Raw genomic sequence first — 18,364 nt, 5'->3', positions numbered from 1 at the left:
TCAATCTTATTTATTCTTTTTTTATAATTTATCATACAAAATATCTTAATTTTCAATTAATAATTAATCTACTTTTTCTTCTTAAATTCCATCATCTATTATTTTTCTAATTTTATTATTTTATTTTATTTTTTTATAAAAAAAAAAATTATATTTTTACTTTGCAATAGCTCTTTTACCAGGTCCCCAATTTTTTTCAGGATTCGGAATCCATTTCGGAATAGCTTTATCAATCTTAATGTTCAAATCAAAATTAGGATTAGTTCTATTTATATAATAATAAGGTTAATTTTTTTATTTATACATTAAATTTTTATTTAAAAGTAATCCTTATTTATTATTATTTATTATTTCTTATTATTCTTATTATTATTCTTATTATATTTCTTATTATATTTCTTATTATTTTTATTATTATTTTTATTATTATTCTTATTAATTATCCTATTATTTTTACATTAATTAACCTTTTTATTATATATTTTTCTTTTTTTTCAAAAATAAAATAAAATATAAACTATTTGATATAAATTTATAAAAATTCAAAAAATACCCAATTCCTCATAATATCGAATACAATTTCAGACGAAGCGTTAGTTTTAAATATAATTGGATTTAAATAAGATTATTCAATATTATACCCAAGACTCATATATGCTGAATATATTTTTTTCTTACTAGGGATAGTAGTTTTTAAATATTTAGAAATATGTTCAATTGAAAAGCCATAAGGAATTTAGTCTAATTAAATTTATTATTCTAAAGTAATAGCATGAAGCATGCCATTAATTTTTTCTTTAGTTTAAAGTTTTAATTAACATTATTATTAATTTAAAAATTAAATTGTTTTATTAACAAAATCTTCATCATTTAATTTATCTATCCAAACAGGTCCATCTTTTTTGTTTTTTTAAACAAAAATAAAATAAAAAAATTAATTTAATTACTTATAGTGAAATTATTTCCACATTAGTCGCATTTATTTGATGGAATATTTAAATTTGTGGGAGCAAATCTTTCCAGTTTCTCGTTTTTTAGGCTTTTTCCAAAAGGTTAGGTATAAAAATTACCACAATTATCACAATTAAATATGTTTCCAGTTTTCAATATGGATTTTCCACATTCTTGTTTACCGTTTTTGACTAAAATAAAACATCTGACGTAAAATTCACTTAAGTAACAAATTAATGGAACTATATGTTTCGAATATTTATTTGCAGTGTTATTTAATGTATATAATAATATTCTAATAGCATTCTTATTTTATAATATAATGAATTTAAAAATATTAAAAAAAAAAATTTTTAAAATACTTCTTAAAAAGCCTACATTTTAGCCCTTGAGCTTCCGTATAAATAATAACATTTTTATGTATCTTATCCACATAAAATACGTGAATCTGTAGAAGTTACACATAATAATGTATCAAAACAAGCAGCTTATAATGCACAATCTAAAAAAGGAACTGCTGTTCCATACGGATCTAAATCAATTACATGTAATTTAGCAGATAAATCACCTTTATTTAATCTAAATCTATGTTCATATAATAATTATATAGCATCTTTTTAAGTCACTTTTAAATATTGTAAATAAATAAATATATAAATATATAAATATATAAATATATAAATATATAATTATATATATATATGAATTTATTTTTTTATATACTTTCTATTTTTGATAAATCTAATTCATTTAAAATAAAATTCTCCATCATTAATTTATGACTTGCATCTGATATATCATTTGCATATATTTTATTTATATTTTTTAATTCTTTTAAAAATCTTATTGTTCTTAATCCACTTGCTGACAATGCATCTAATATATTAATTCCTTCAAAATTTTATCCCTCTTTATTATTATTTTTTTTATTTTAAAAATCTCTTTTTTTTTACGTTTTTCCTTCAGCATTTATGTATACATATGTATTATTAATACTGTTAAATCTCTATTAAACACCTTTTTTATTTTATTTTTATTCATTTTTTTGAAGTTTTTACTTAAACTGGATTGTAAAATACTTCGGCTTATATTGTTTTTATTCCTTCCTATTCTATATATGATTTTTTAATTTTGGCTTAACCTTCATAAATTAAGTCATTTTACTAATTTAGATTTGTAGACATTTTATATATTTGTAATCTTTTTGTGAAATTAATTTATTTTATTAATAGATTTTTTATGTAGAAAATTTATTTAATCATTCCAGCAAAATATATGTATTTATATTTTTTTTTAATAAAATAGTTTTTAATATTATATGAATTTTATTTTTTTAGAATTAAAATATGTACATATTAATATTATTTATATATATATTTTTTTTCTTCAATAATCAATTTTGTTTTTTATTATTTTAATTTTATTTATTATTAATAAGTTTATATTTTTATTAGAAAGTTCAAAATAAAATATATAAAATAAAATAAAAAATTAAAAAATATTTAAAATAATTTTCTATTAAATATTTATTTAAAAATTAAATAAAATAAGAAAATAATATATATTTAATAATACAAACATACAAAAAAAAAAAATATTTATATTTTCTCATTTTATATTGATTATTTTTTAAAATACAATAAATTAAAGCAATGACATTTAATGCATTAAAATTTTTAAATCCAAATAATCCCTAATATAATTTAAGATCCTCAAAGCCTAATTATAAAAGCATATATTTAAATAACAATATACCTTATTATAATATGTCAAGTATAGAATAGTCAATATTAAATATCGAATAGGCAAAACAAAGATTAAATAATTTAATAGATAATAATGCTGATAAATTTAAATTAAAAGATAGTAAATTAAAGAAAACATCTTATGAGAAAAAAATGGAAAAAAAAATTAAGAATTTATAAAATACATTAATGAAAAAAAAAGTTAATACTTAAAAAATAAGCAAAATTTAATAAAAAAACGAAATATTTTAATCATAACTTCTTAATTAAACTAATCCTATATAATTAAATAAAAAAAAAAATAATTAGACTATAAAAAATAACATTTAATATGACTAAAATATAACTTAAGATGAAAAAGATTAAATCTATAACTAATCAAATAATATTTAATATGAAAAAGATAACATTTAAAATGAAAATAATAATATTTAAGAAGATAATTATAATTATTAATATGATAAAAATTATTTTTAATAATAAAATAATAATATTTAAATTTTTAAAAAAAGAAAAAGATAAAGCAGTAAAAATAAACTTTCAGTAGATTTGAAAAACGTTTCCCCTATAAATTATCATAATATAAGTTAAAATGATTTAAGAAATTCTTAATAATCTTTGACTTAAAATAATATTAATTAAACATAAGATGATGCCACTATTGTAAAATAGTAAATAGCATAAATATATATATATATATATTATATAAATATATATATATATATATATATATATATATTTATTTTTATTAATATAAGTATTAATTATAGCATTAATTTATTCTAAAGTCCTTATTCATAAAAAGTTTAAGATAATATCAATATATCAAAATATCAAAATTATTCTAAATAAAAATTTTAGAGTTTAGATAAACCTTTAATTTAAAGCCAACTTTTGGAAAACTAGATTAAAAAATTGAAAAAATCTCATAATAAATTAAACCATAATAAATTAAACCAAACTAGTAGTAGATTATAGAATTCTTATATAGTTAAATCTGATAATAAATAGATTTCTTAATATAATTCAAATAAAAGTAATTTTTAAGGTGAAAATAAAATAGAAAATGCTTAAAATTTAAAAAAACATGAAATTTTATCAAAAAATACTGAAAATCATTTTTAAGGAAAAACGGAAAATAAATTTTTTAAAAAAACAGAAAATCTGCCTTCTTCTTCTTTTGTGAAAAGTTAAATTTTTGAAAATACTAATGGAAAAGTTTAAAAAATAGGTTTAACAAAAAATAAAAAAAGGGAAAATTTTTAAACTTAAAAAACTTAAAATCTAAAAGTTTCTACTACTTTATAATAATTTGGAAAAAAAATAGAAAATTAATAAAAAAAAAAATCAAAAAATTAATAAAATTAATTATTAAAATCTACAAAAACAGTATCTATATAATAAATTAGCAAATACAATAAATTAGAAAATAATATGTAAGGAAAAACTGAAAGAATTTAAGCAAAAAATGAAAATTTTTAAGGAAAAAATGTAAACGAAATACAAAATAAATACAAAATTACGAGTTTAAAAGAAAAAAGAGCAAGATAAAAATTAGAAAACTCATACATAATAGAAAATTAATAAAAGAAAGTTGAAAATTAAATAAATAAATATAAAAAAGCAACATAAATAAGTTCATTTAGAAGTTTTACTGCTATGAGAAATAATAAAAAATAGAATTATTATTCATTAAATGAGAATAAATAACACTAATATTTAGTAAAAAATAATAATAATTTAGAGGAAGAATAAAAAATTAACGAAGAATAAATAAACTAAGAATATTCTTTAATAATATAAAAAAGTGGAAAAAATGAATATAATATAAAGAGAAATTTCGAAAATGATTTTTTTTAAAAAAATTCATAAAACAATAAAAATGATTTAAATTAAATATAAAAAAATAATGATATATATAATACTTCAAATAATAATATTTTATAAAATTCTTAAAATAATATACTTAGTTGTTCTTTTAAAATAGAAAAAAATATATTGAATGAAGAAGGAGAAGAATACAATTAAATATTAGATAATTTAAACTAATTAAATTAAAGAAATTAAGAAAAAGATAAGTTGATAAAATAACTTACTGAATAAATTATTTTCCTTTAAAAAGAAATAAAATTAAATAATTCTTAAATCCCAAATCAATTATAGCATTAACTAAATATCAATTAAATTTAATTAATTTCGTAATTATAATAATAATAATAACTCTAAAAATAATAAATGTAACTATAATAATAATAAAATATGATAATATAGTAAGGATATATGGAAAATAAGAATATTACAAAATAATTATATAATTAGATATAAAGTTAGAATTTTTTATAATAAAGTTAAAACTTTTCTAATCGAAATATAAGTCAAACTAAAAATAAATCTCATGAAAATTAAAGTAGTTCAGATTTAGATAGTTCCTGTATATATGAAAATGAAAAAATTAATAATGTTTTATAATAAGAATATAATAAAGAAGATTGCAACATATTTATTTCAAATTAATATAAATAGCAAAGTATTGATATAATAAATGAAAATATAGTAGATGTAAAACCTAAAAAAAATATAGATGTATTTATAAATATATAAATATATAAATATAAATTTAAAATTATAAATATATATATAAATATAAATAAATATATAAAAATATTTATAATATATATATTTATATATATATATATATATATTTAAACTTAATATAATTTATATTTATATTATATATATAAATAAAGAATGATATTTAATAAATTAGTCAGTTTTTATGTTAAAACGATATTATTAATGAAGTTTCTTTGATACAAAAATAATCATAAAATAATACAGTTTTTGATTCTGCTAATTCTTTAAAAAATTCTGTTTAGTTTTCGAAAAAAAGTAATACAAAATCTACAAAATCTGTAACAAGTACTATTGAAATCGGTTAGAAAAAATAAGGATATAAAAGTTAAATTAAAAACAATAATTATTTTTGAATTATAGTATTTATGTAAAAATAAATAATTAAATATATAAATTATTCATTTATGTTTTATACTAAAATCAATATTTTTTGATAAATCAACTAATTCTCTAATTTTACTATTAGACAAAATTTTTTTAAACTAATTTAATTTATCAGATTTATAAATATCAGACTTTTTCCCTTTATTTTGTAAAATACATAGAATTGTTTCTCCTATATATTTTGCAAAAATAAATCCAGTTTATTATAATACACCAATTTATTCAAAGTCGATCATTTTCAAATAAACTTCTAGATTTTATTAAAATATATTTTTACATAAAAGATCTTAAGTGCATTTTATTTTTATTATATTTAAAGCGAATATTAAATTCATTATTTTTTATTAATATTCTCTAATTTATTTATATATTTTATTTTTTTAAAAAAAATTAAATTAAATTACGTTAAAGGAATATTGAAATACTCCCAAAAAAAATTATTTAATATCGAAACTACTCCTTCTTATTCTTTTATTGGAGTACTAATTATTTTTTAAATAAAGATTATATTTAAAGAATAAAAGCCTACTTTTTAAATTTCCTATTTCAATTAATTAATTCTATCTCTTACAATTTATTTACGTGGTTATTTTTGAGAATTATTATTAGTTTTCTAAGAATTTATTTTAATTAAAGAATTAATTTAAGAATCTTTAGAAAATATATTAATACTTTTTTATTAATCTATTTGGTCTATAGATATAGAAGTTTCTTCTTTAAAATAATTTTCTTCATTTAAATTTGAAAAAGAAATTTTTTATTCTAATTCTTATTTATGAATTATATCTTGTTCTTCTAATAAAATTTTAAGTTCTTATTCTTTATCATGTATTAATTTTGTAAATTTAATTAATTCTATGATTGTTTATCGAATGTTTTTAAGAAGAAAATCTTTGGCTTCATTTGTAGGTTCTTTAATAAGTATAATATATATATATATATATAAATATATATATATATATATATATATATATATATATATATATATATATATATATATATATATATTTAAAAAAATTAATACCTTCTACTATATATTATTTCATTAATACAAAAAGAAGTCTCGATTATAAATTAAGATCAGTTTCTGAAATATTAAAAATAATTTAAATAAGATTCTAAGAGATTAAAATTTTATCTTTTTCCAAAACGATTTCAGAAATCAATTCTAATGTTAATTATTTTATATTTAAAAGATTAACTTAACTTGGTTATTTTAATTATCTAAGAGAATTTTAAATGTTATCATTTTCAATTTCTACTACCATATTAAATATATATTCTAGAAGTGCAACTAAAGGTTCTACGTTTATTTTTGTTTATTTTTAATTATTTGATGTTGATTTCAGATATTAAAATATCTAGTTCATCAAAAAAACTATTTACGAATTATAATCCATTTAATTCAGTTATATTAGTTAAAGTATTAAAACAAAACATTTATATTGACTATTATTTATTTTTTATAAATATATTTTTATTATATTTTTTACTTTTTCTTTTTTATTAAACCATTTAAATGCAATTTTATATTATTTTTTTCAGTTAAGGAAGATTAAATATCTTATAAATAACTAAACTAATTTATAAAAATTATTATGACTTTAAAAATACTATTAAGTTCATTTAATTTTAGATTTTATTTATTTTAAAAAGTTAATTAATCTTCCTCATTTTCTATATTAAAGACCATATCTTCATATTCAAGAAGTCTTATTCCGCAAAAATAGCTAGATCTTATAACATCAGATTCAAGTAATGTTTATCTAAATTCTGTAAAATAAATCATTACTATTAATATTTCAAAAACTAATATAATATTATTTTTATCTATTTCTTTCATACTATATATATATATATTTTAATTTTATATTTATTTTTTTATAATAAATACTAATTGTCATATTAATTTAAATTTTAATTTTCTTCATTATAATCATCTATATCTTCATCATTTTCTTTATAATATTATTTATTATTAATGTCTTTTTCTTCTATTATTTTTTTATCATTCATAAGCTTTTGTAATGATTCTAATAGCATTAAAGTAAAGTTTTGAATATAATTATTCAAAAAATAACACATATCACTATAATTATCTATTAATTCTTAAGAATTCTTTATATCAATTACCAAAATGAATTTTTTAATAAAAACTAGGAAAAAAAACCTTATAACAGCATCCCTATTGTAGTAGTTTTCTTAATTAAATTGAATTATTTTAAATATTCCTTCGGCTAGTTTTATAGCTTCTTATTCTTTTATAAATTTAAAATCGATTTTAGATATTAACTTAAGGAAATTAACATATACTTAACGGTTTTTCAGATCAAAAAATTACTAATGATGCTTTTAAGAAGAAGAATATATTTCTTAAGTTTTATAATCAAAATGAAAATGTTAAATTATAATATGTAATATTTCTTCTAACTATATATATATATATATATGTATAAATTTATATATAATTTTTTATATATATATTTACTGAAGGTTACATTTCTTATTCATATTTTTCTAAGAGAATATTTAAACTTTCTAAAATATACTATTATACAGTTAAAGATTTTAATGAGTTATTATTTTAATTTAGAATAAATCCATCATAATTTTTAGTCATATTAATAAAAAAATTCAATATATGAGTACATATTCCATCTTATCTTTTTATAGTTTTATAATTTAATAAAAAAAAAATTTTGTTTGTTTGTTTTTTTTTTACGCTCTTGTTAATACTTTAGACATATTAAATAGTAATTCACAAACTATAAGTATATTTTGGGTAGAAGATTCTTAATATAATGATGGGTAATTTTATATTTTAGACATTATTTCATATACATATTGGAATTAAATATATATAAATCTATTAGTTTTATCATCTGTGCTAATATTTTTTTCTTTAGAATAAATTAGTTTATATTTTACATTTGTAGAATTCGAAATAATAAGCTCTTTTTGGAAAATTTAATCGATACAACTTAATAATAGGGAAAGTAGTTTTAATCTATAAATTATTATTTTAAATTAGGCTTGTGATTTTTCGTTATTTTCATTTTTTTCATTTAAATTAATAATAATAAATTCTTTATAGAATAATTATTCGTCTTGGAAATAATTTATTTATTATTTTATTATATTTAAGAAACCATATTTTAATAAATAACTAAGGCATTCTTTAGAATCTAGAAAATTTTACATTAATTCCCATATTTTAAAATATGAATCGAAATATTATTATTCAGATAAATTTTACTTGTTAAGAAATTAAAAAAGACTTTAAAATAAAATCTCTATCTTAGCAATTTTCTATATATAAAATAAATAATTATATATAAATATATATATTTACATATATCATCCCTTTAATAGATAATATTTTTTAAATTAAAATTATAACTCTGTCTAAAAAATGATCGTTTATTTTACAAAAAGATATTATATGTTTTGTCAAAAACTCTACTATATCTACTGCATATATTATAAAATCATCATATTTGGCATTATCTATCATTAAGATAAGTGCAATGATTCCATTTTCAACATAATGCCTATTCTAAACTTATATAATACTTTTGAACCACTTAAATATTTCTTCGCATTTAATTCTTTTATAAATTTCTTTATTTCGTGCCAAATTAAGAAAAGCAACAATTGCTTATTGGTAATAAATAAGCTAAATACAGGTCTCATTTGCCAAAAACTTGAATAAATATTCAGGAATTTTTGTCGCGAATATTATTTTATGGTTCACTTCGTAATAAGCCAGATTTGCAATGCAATAAAGTGTCGATTTTTCGCCTTATTAAGTCGTATTTGTTATTATTTCACTGTTTTGGCGATTACTACCGCGTTTTAAGATCATTAAAAAGAACGAAAACATAAATTTATTCTCTTCATTGTAGGAGATTATGCTTTTAGATTCACTGTCATTGGAAATTAAGGAACCGCTTTTTAAAAGTTATTATTAAGTAGCTAGAAGATCAGTGTTTTTGGAAAAAAACTATTATAAACCAGTCTTGTTTTGATTAAAAAAAGCACTCTATAGTGAATATTTTACATTTTATTAACGGGAATATTTAAAATTTTATTCTTCATCATTTGATTATATACCATCTAAATTACTATCCTATAATTATATATGTATATATTATATTTTCATAATTTTTTCTATAATTATTTTGTAAGAATATATCATTAATATAAAAAAATGAAAAAAATAAATAAATTATAATATACTTTTCTTTTTTTTTATAAAAAAAAATGAATTATATAGAAAATTATGGAGAAGAAAAATAAAAAAATATTAATAAATAAATATATTATTTGCAGTTTTTTTACAAAAATTATAGTAAAAAATAAATAATGAAAAAAGAGTAATATATATATTATTTAAAAATTACATCTTCTAATTTCATTTAATTATTTTCATATTTTTTCATTAAGAAATTATCCAAAAGTTTATATTTCTTAACTTTTAAGACTACATTAATTAAAGATGCAATATAATATTCAAATTCGCTATTAAATCTGATATATTTTCTATAATTTACATATAATTAATCAAAAAGATTCGAATAAGAGTAACAATATCTTAAAATAAATTCATTTTAATAAAAATTAGATAACGTACAAATAATTTAACATAATATATTATAACTTTAATTTTTTCCGAATATTAAAGCATGTATTATATGTTCTTCTATTTATGGAGATATTAAATATTTTATTAAATCATCATTTTAATAACCAAATATGGAGCAATTAGATAATATTTATAAAAAACAAACAATAAAATTTTCAGCTCTAATCTAAATTATAATATATATATATATATATATATATATATATATATATATATATATATATATAAAAAATTATATTTAATATGTTTATATATATAAATACATATATATAATTTTTTTATTTAAATAATCAAATAAATAAAAAGTCTTAATAATTTTTTTTTTGCCTTTTTTTTATTTATAGTTTTTTTTTTTTTTTTTTTCAAAAAAAAAACATAGAAAAAATAACTATTTATAAATTTTACATATATATATAATTACTCTATTAGATTCCTTAATTTATAAAGGGGGATTTTAATCTAATTTTTATAAAATTTAATTATTAAATTTATATAATTTATTAAGTTATTCAACTATCGCTGTATTATTATTAAAAAAAGCAGTATTAGAAGTAATATCTTTTAAAATCTAATAATAAATAATTTTCATTTCTAAATAATCAAAATAGATAATAATATTAATTATTGACCCCGTAAGTCTTGTATAATCTATCATAATTTTAGGAAAATGTTCCCATTTAACCAACATATTAAGAATATAATATGACGAATTAATAAAATAAGAAGATTTACTCTCTAAATTACTCTTAATACAACTAATAATTTCCCTTGAAATATCAAGTTTATTTTCTATTTGAGACTAAATACTTTCATTATTATTATTATATTTATCATACATCATTATGTTCTCATTTAAAGAAACTACATAATTAGTAGCTGCTTTTAATAATTTTATCTATAAAGGCTTCTCGCATTCATTTACCATAGATAATGAATTAACCATATTAACTTAGTTTTCAATTAGACTGAAATTATTAGGATTTAAACCTAATTATATCATGGAATTTAGCATATGTTTCTGACTTATTTCCTATATTTTGCTCTCTCTATGTAATATTAGTTCAAAAATCCTTATACATTCGTTCTTTATTAAAATTTCGTGTGTTTATTTTGTAAAAGTGACATTAGAAAGTAAAGACTGGATTTTTTCTTTGATAAAAACCTTAGTTTTGGTATGAAAAAATATCATGTTTAGACTCTTTAGAATTTCTTCTTAGGCTATAAAATAGTGAAATTCTGTATTAGACGATAAATTAGCCAATAGTCTAATTGAAGTATAAGTTAGATTATCTAATCGATGTTCTATTAATACTTCTTTTATTATATATAGGGTTTTATTATATTTCAAAAGGAGGGTCTATATCTCTTTTATATTACATAAATTAGCTAAAAAACATAATAAAGCTTCCTGCTCTTCCCTTTTGGAAGCTGAGTATAAATTGCGGAATTTCTAAAGAAATTCTTCTAGATTAATGAAACTCTCGAAAAACTCTATATTGTTTTCATAAAAACTTAAGTTTGTAAGAAACGTATATAATGAAAATCTTAGTTTAGAATCCTAACTATATGGATTTATTATTGTGGATAGAAATTAGTCGGAAAGTTTATTCATAGATTACTGGTTTTCCTTGAATTATTCGAAGAATTATTTCTCTTATAATAAATGGTTCATTATATTTAAAATATAAGTAAGTAAATTTACATCTGTACTTTCTTAAAAAAGGGAAAAACAGAGTTCTATGCATTTTTTTATTTCATTTTCTTTTACCATAGAGTAATTTTAGATTACTAGATTATGAAGGATTTTTAAAAAACCAGTATTTATTTGATGGTTTTAGAATTTTGTATGGATTACATTATTTTTCATACAGCGTAGAATTTCGATTATTTCTTCCTGGTTTTATTTAGAGAGTTCTGGGTCAATTAGAAGATTACTTACCATTAATACACATATCATTAATTAATTATAAAAGCTTTTTTTTATAACTATTTAATTTTGTTTTTTTTAAAAAAAATATTTTATATAAGAGTTTTTTTTTTTTTCTCAAACTAATTTTATGTCTTTTTCTGAACGTTGGATTATTTATTTTATTAAATGTATTATTTTTGATTAAGTTATAGCTTAAGTTAAACCGAAATCGTTTTTGGTCATGTTTAGGACACATAATAGACTTGCACTAATTAAGGAATTATTAGGTTTTTGTTCAGATATTTATTAATATAGGAAATCTATAACAAATGGATAAATACTTATTAATATTAAGTTTTACAAATATATTATATTTTAATAATATTATAAAACAAAAATATATATACTTTTCATCAAGAGAAGAGCTTTTAAATTATGGTAAAGAAGTAATTTAAGCTAATAATTTTACTAAATCAGTAAATGATATAATTCTCTAAAAAAAATTAAAAATATATATTTATATATATATATTAAATTACTTTTTCACTCCATATTTAAAAAATTAAATTAATAAGATTTTCTTCTAAAATTTATTTAAGTAAATTTGGTTATAATGAAATATTAGCAAGTATAGTACAACAATTGGGAATAATATTATGACTCCACTTCTATTATTCTTAAATTATATGTTTAATAAGTTTTACAATATTACTATCTTTAAAATACTCTTAACTTTCTTTTTTATTTGATAAAGACATTAAAATATAAACCCTAATATAGACTGTTTCATCATCTTATTTCATATAAGTATGATCAGCTAATTTTTCTATAGTTTAAAAAACCGAAGTTGGATAGACATCAGATTCAGCCAAAATAATATTAAAAGCCTCTACAATTTCATAAAACATAAATTCATAACTTCTTTATAGTACAATGTTTAGAATTTATATAATTCCTTAATCAAATAGTTTTTTAATATGCACACTTATATTTTCTATTTTTAGCATTTAACACGCAAAAGTTAAAATATAAGAATGCATATTTACTTATTACTCATAATTTTGGCTTTCTTAATTATTTATTTGACACCATTTTTAATTTATCTCATTTGTTAGTCTTACGAATCCCTTTTCTAACAAAATTAAATGACATTCAGGATTTAAAGACAAATTCATCATTATTTTAGAGTACAAGTCTATAAATTATTAAAGATTTTATTCTGTTTATATAGATAGGTTATGTAATAAAGTATTATGGTATAATAATTTTTGGTGAAATTTAGGCTTTTCGGATATTAATACTAATGCGAATAAACTTAATTATAAACATTCAGGATCGTCTTTATTTCTTAAGCCTTCATTTATTAGCCAACATAATCTGTTTATTATTGAGTTTTTGAATTTATTGTATATTATTATGTTTATAAAAAAACGGATGCCTTCTTTTAAAATACGCCTTTCACGAATTAAAGCGTTTTTTGAAATCATTGAACATATATCATCTTCTACTATGGCATGCTATTTTTTTGTTTAGTTAATATATTTTTATTTTTTTTGATTATTTTACAATGTTCTTTTCGAATCTACTTAATAATGTAAAGCATTTAAATGATAAATATATCTAGAAATTATTTGAAACATTTAAAAAAAATAAAAGGCATTCTATACCTTCAGATTCTATGAATTCTTATTGCATTTCAAATGATGAATGAATCATTATCATTATTGATATTAATAACTATTTTTTTTTATTTATTTATTTAATTTTTAATAGGATATATTTACCTATTTTTTAATATGATTATTTGAACGATAAATATCTTCAATAAATTATTTAGTTAATTTTCTTTAAATAATAATTTTTCTACATTCAGTATCAAAAGAAAACTTAGAAATAACTTTTGCTATATAACCAATAATTTAAGTAAACTAAAAAAATAAAAAAAAATATTTTATATAATTAGAATTTAAAAATATTACTTTATTTTTATAATATAGATCAATAAAAATATCTAATAACTCAATCGAAACAATATTCAACTATAAATTACTAGCTATATTTGAAAATATTATTACTATAGACATTAATAATTAAATGTCTTCTTAATGTTTAACAATTCTTAAAAGTATGCTTTTTTCCGGATCTTTAAGGAAATAAGATTAATAGGCCTAATCTAATATTTAAAAAAAGTGTAAGATATATATATATATATATATATTATATATATTATATATTTATTTATTTTAATTTATAATTATTTATATTTAGTTTTTTAATATTTTATATTAATTTATTTATTTTTATATATATTATACCAAGAGAAATATTTGCTAAAGTATTAGCCGCAGCTCTTAATACGTTAATATTAGTTTCAGATGATTCAAAAATATGAATAAGACTTTTAATATTTATATTTTATAGCTTTTTATGAAAATTAGGTGCACCTGATAAATTTGAGATTGTAATAACACTAGAAATTCTACTTTCTTAGTCTTAATTATTTAACTAAATAATAAGTAAGTCTATAATTCCTTAATTTATTAACAATTAAATACATTTGTGATTTTGAGATAAATGACTTATAAATTTTAGACCCAATCTTCTTTATTTTATATCTTTATTTTCCCTTAAAATATCACACATTAAATTTAAAATTCCCATTTATATTAATTTAATTTATGTTTCTAAATTTTCACAAAAAATACTAAGACAAGAAAGAGACTTTTTTAAAAAACAATAAAATAAAAATATAAAATATTATTTACTAATTATCTTATTTCTTAATTATCAATAATATAAACATCTTTTGTCATTTATATATATTTTTCTTCAGTAATTATTTTATTATATTCAGGGAACAGTAGCATCTTTTCAATTATTTCTAATAAAATCCTTATAACAGAATTATTAATAGGACTTTATATACACATTGTATATGCTTAATGAACTCTTGGAGGTATATCATATTTAATAAGTTTTTATATATGCTAAGGTTAATTAAGAATTAAACTATAAAAAAATAAAAAATATAAAAATGGATATATATATATATATATATATATATATATATATATATATATATTTTTATATTTATTCATTTTTTACACATATTGATATATTAATATATTTTTTTTTATATTTATATATATATATAAATACGAATAAATACATAAAAAGTTAAATACTATGAAAACAAACTTCTTAATTTGGAGAAACAATAGCTCTAGCAAGTGGTGAACAATATTTTTTTTTGGAAAGAATAGTAATCATATCTTAATAATAATAATTTCCCTTTACATTCTTACATATAGAAATTAATATTTATAAAATATATTTTTATGTTTCATAATCTACTACATCTAAATATTTACAAACTAATTACTTATGTAATACATTCTATAATATTTCAGAATAATTAGATACTACCTGGCATAAATTACTTAATATTTATATACAACTTTTTGTTAATTCAAAATATATATTATCTTTTATATGCATTGCAATTGTTTTTAAAGCTCCCGATTTTAATATTTTTTCGTGTGTTTCAATATTTTAACTTAATAACTGTAAACATTAAGATGCAGCTACTATTACATCTAAAGGGTTATATTTATTCATTAGAGGTACAATAGTTGTTAATATAAATGATTTTTCACATACTCTTATTTAAAATTTACCTTTTATTAAAAAATTAAAAAAAATTGATTTTTTTTATTACTATCTTGACAATATTGCTTTAATAATTCTAAAAAAATTGGATCGCTTTTAAAATATTTACAATCGATTTCACGTAGTTAAGCAAATTCATTAAATGATAATTATTTGCCTTATGGACGTTTTTTAAATTCGTAATATATATCATTTTAATCTTTTATCATAAAATTTATTAGATAAAAATTAAAAATAAGAAAAATATATGAAAATAATTAATAAAAAAATTATAAATATAATAATTATAAAAAAAAATTATTTAATTTAAATATTTTTAAAATAGTATTTATAAAAAATAAAATATTAAAGATATAATAAAAAAAGTTATATAATTAAATATATGTATATATATTTATATATATAAAATATTTTTATAATCTTATATTTATATAAAATAAATTCTATATAAGGCTAATATCCTATAATAAATAATTTTTTATATATTTTTTAATTTAATTTTATTCCTAATATAAAATTATTTTAGCATTTTTTTATTCAATAAAGCTTTCATTTTTGCGCATTTATATAGTTTTAATAAAATTATTTAATCTTATTTTTAAAAATATTTATTATATATAATAAAAAGTGCAAACATATTTTGTATAATTTATTAAAAAAATATTTATAATTTTATATTAATATATATAATTTAAAAAACAATTTTATGACATTCCAATATTAAAAAAAAAAAAACATTACTAAAAATCTACTATAAAATAATAAAAATAATTCTAAATAAAAATATTTTATATAATAATTTATATAAAAAAAAAATATTAAGTCAACTTTTTCATAAAATTCATGCTCCTAATTTTTTTTATACGAATCCTTTTTTACAAGCTTTACATTTTGCTGGGGCATTCTTTTATACAAAAGATGCATGTTCTTTCGATTTTTAGATTCTGGAATTAACAAAAGCTTATATAAGAGAAGCTTATTTACCTCTTGACGATTCGAAATCTTTTCTAAAAACATCTTAGCTAGCTTCATCTGCTGCATAGTCTCCAAATGCATCTGCTTATTATTATATAAATGATCTAATCTTAACTAATAAATCTTATTCGTCACTTCTTGATAATGTCGCGTTATTATATTCTTAATCGAAAGCAAAGCACATAGCAGCTGCGGCTTCTAATGCCTATTAATTTCTTTTTGCTTTTTAATTAGCTTTAGATAAGACATCAGATTCAACAACAACACATTATTAAACAATAATTAAATATTCATTTAATTTACTTTCATATTCATGTTATTATTCCAAAACTTACTTATATTAAGTAACAGTGTTATCAAATAATGTCTATCTTTCGTTTTCAGTTGCAGCGGCTAAATCGTAGGCTTTTATGAGATCATCTTCTAGTGCGTTGAATAGATTTCTGATTTTTAAAACCAAATCTCTAGGTACTCCAACTACTTAAGCATTTCCTAATTCAACTAAAGCTGATAAAAGTGGGGCTATAGCGTTTGTTTTTCCAGCTTTTGTGGTTCTGGCGAACAATTTTGTAATATGTCTAGTTAATTAGACAAAACCGACTGCACTATCTTCTAATTCTTGGATAATTGGGTAGGCATCTTAAACTGCTAAAATGGCAGGTTTTAATTGATTTTCTGATATTTCATTGTAATGTTCTCTTTCTTCCTTTCTTTTTTAGGTTAAGGAAGCTACAATGTTCTCAATAGCTCTAATATTTAAAGCTACTTGTGCTAAATTGGCATTTGTAGCAGTAACGGCATTTGTACATCTGTCTAATGAGATTTAGGCAGATTAGGCGGCTTCTTAGGCATCTTATACTTCTTTGTGTCTGAAAGCTAATTCTTCATCACATTATTTCTCTTGATCTTCTTTTAATTAGTTGTGATTTAATTATTCGGATATTATGTCAGAACTCATCTTATCTAAGTATTCAAGGAGAGAATTTGCAGCGTTGTTTTCGCTGTTTACATATTAGTCACAGAATGTTATGGCTAATATGGTAATTAATATTAAAATTGTCTTCATTTATATTGTTATTTGGTTTATCTTTTAATTTAATTTAATTTTATTTATTTATTTTTTATTTTTTTATTTTTTTCCTCTTTTATTTTTTTTTTTATTGTTTTTTTTTCGTTTTTGTTTGAAATTATATTATTTTATTTTTTTAAAAAACGGTAAATATATTAAAACGATATATATGTTTTTACATTTTATTTTCATTTATATTTTATTATTTATATACATTTAATTTTCTTATTTCTTTCTTTCTTAATATATCTAATTAAAAAAAAAAGTTAGATTATTTATAATTAAAAAAGCAAAAGCATTTATTTATTAGAAAAATGATTATAGATAAATACTTAAAGAAAAAATAATAAAATAAACAAATACTTTTGATATATATAAAATAA

The 18,364-nt window shown here is 17.5% G+C and overlaps 3 protein-coding genes across 3 annotated transcripts, besides 32 other annotated features; all 3 read right to left on the bottom strand. All coding sequences in view use genetic code 6, as the record gives it.

Moving 5' to 3' along the window:
* IMG5_153480 (TRM1 tRNA methyltransferase 1, putative) lies at positions 1 to 2,098 on the bottom strand (the record flags this gene model as incomplete). Its single annotated transcript, XM_004030764.1, has 6 exons — positions 1 to 106; positions 161 to 265; positions 468 to 897; positions 948 to 1,257; positions 1,314 to 1,576; positions 1,675 to 2,098. 6 exons carry the CDS (start codon positions 2,096 to 2,098, stop codon positions 1 to 3), a joined length of 1,638 nt encoding a protein of 545 aa, XP_004030812.1.
* Positions 99 to 137: a microsatellite.
* Positions 330 to 443: a microsatellite.
* Positions 330 to 456: a microsatellite.
* Positions 335 to 443: a microsatellite.
* Positions 335 to 456: a microsatellite.
* Positions 355 to 452: a microsatellite.
* Positions 1,581 to 1,654: a microsatellite.
* Positions 1,590 to 1,654: a microsatellite.
* A 979-nt stretch (positions 2,099 to 3,077) lies between the features above and the next one.
* Positions 3,078 to 3,195: a microsatellite.
* Positions 3,196 to 3,380: 185 nt separating this feature from the next.
* Positions 3,381 to 3,435: a microsatellite.
* Positions 3,436 to 3,623: 188 nt separating this feature from the next.
* Positions 3,624 to 3,655: a microsatellite.
* A 357-nt stretch (positions 3,656 to 4,012) lies between these two features.
* Positions 4,013 to 4,060: a microsatellite.
* Positions 4,061 to 4,095: 35 nt separating this feature from the next.
* Positions 4,096 to 4,128: a microsatellite.
* A 5-nt stretch (positions 4,129 to 4,133) lies between these two features.
* Positions 4,134 to 4,188: a microsatellite.
* A 706-nt stretch (positions 4,189 to 4,894) lies between these two features.
* Positions 4,895 to 4,953: a microsatellite.
* Positions 4,954 to 5,017: 64 nt separating this feature from the next.
* Positions 5,018 to 5,060: a microsatellite.
* Positions 5,061 to 5,284: 224 nt separating this feature from the next.
* Positions 5,285 to 5,436: a microsatellite.
* Positions 5,437 to 6,636: 1,200 nt separating this feature from the next.
* Positions 6,637 to 6,722: a microsatellite.
* A 1,449-nt stretch (positions 6,723 to 8,171) lies between these two features.
* Positions 8,172 to 8,200: a microsatellite.
* Positions 8,201 to 8,348: 148 nt separating this feature from the next.
* Positions 8,349 to 16,146, bottom strand: IMG5_153470 (hypothetical protein; the record flags this gene model as incomplete). The annotated part of the gene is made up of 13 exons (XM_004030763.1): positions 8,349 to 9,005; positions 9,067 to 9,756; positions 10,190 to 10,525; positions 10,781 to 12,345; positions 12,433 to 12,608; positions 12,676 to 12,761; positions 12,808 to 13,785; positions 13,835 to 14,005; positions 14,053 to 14,441; positions 14,584 to 14,989; positions 15,034 to 15,277; positions 15,438 to 15,945; positions 15,987 to 16,146. The coding sequence occupies 13 exons, from the start codon at positions 16,144 to 16,146 to the stop codon at positions 8,349 to 8,351; spliced, it is 6,366 nt and encodes a 2,121-aa protein (XP_004030811.1).
* Positions 10,532 to 10,631: a microsatellite.
* Positions 14,465 to 14,502: a microsatellite.
* Positions 14,506 to 14,574: a microsatellite.
* Positions 15,307 to 15,350: a microsatellite.
* A 24-nt stretch (positions 16,147 to 16,170) lies between the features above and the next one.
* Positions 16,171 to 16,233: a microsatellite.
* Positions 16,177 to 16,230: a microsatellite.
* Positions 16,181 to 16,238: a microsatellite.
* Positions 16,197 to 16,238: a microsatellite.
* A 65-nt stretch (positions 16,239 to 16,303) lies between these two features.
* Positions 16,304 to 16,376: a microsatellite.
* A 254-nt stretch (positions 16,377 to 16,630) lies between these two features.
* IMG5_153460 (ndc1 protein, putative) lies at positions 16,631 to 18,026 on the bottom strand. Its single transcript, XM_004030762.1, has one exon. It carries the CDS (start codon positions 17,976 to 17,978, stop codon positions 16,779 to 16,781), a length of 1,200 nt encoding a protein of 399 aa, XP_004030810.1. The 5' UTR covers positions 17,979 to 18,026; the 3' UTR covers positions 16,631 to 16,778.
* Positions 17,995 to 18,050: a microsatellite.
* Positions 18,017 to 18,084: a microsatellite.
* Positions 18,030 to 18,095: a microsatellite.
* Positions 18,096 to 18,162: 67 nt separating this feature from the next.
* Positions 18,163 to 18,212: a microsatellite.
* Positions 18,213 to 18,364: the final 152 nt, after the last annotated feature.

Source organism: Ichthyophthirius multifiliis (genome assembly GCF_000220395.1).
Source record: "Ichthyophthirius multifiliis unplaced genomic scaffold scaff_1120509251171, whole genome shotgun sequence".
NCBI lineage: Eukaryota > Ciliophora > Oligohymenophorea > Hymenostomatida > Ichthyophthirius > Ichthyophthirius multifiliis.
This window is presented reverse-complemented; position numbering and strand designations above follow the sequence as displayed.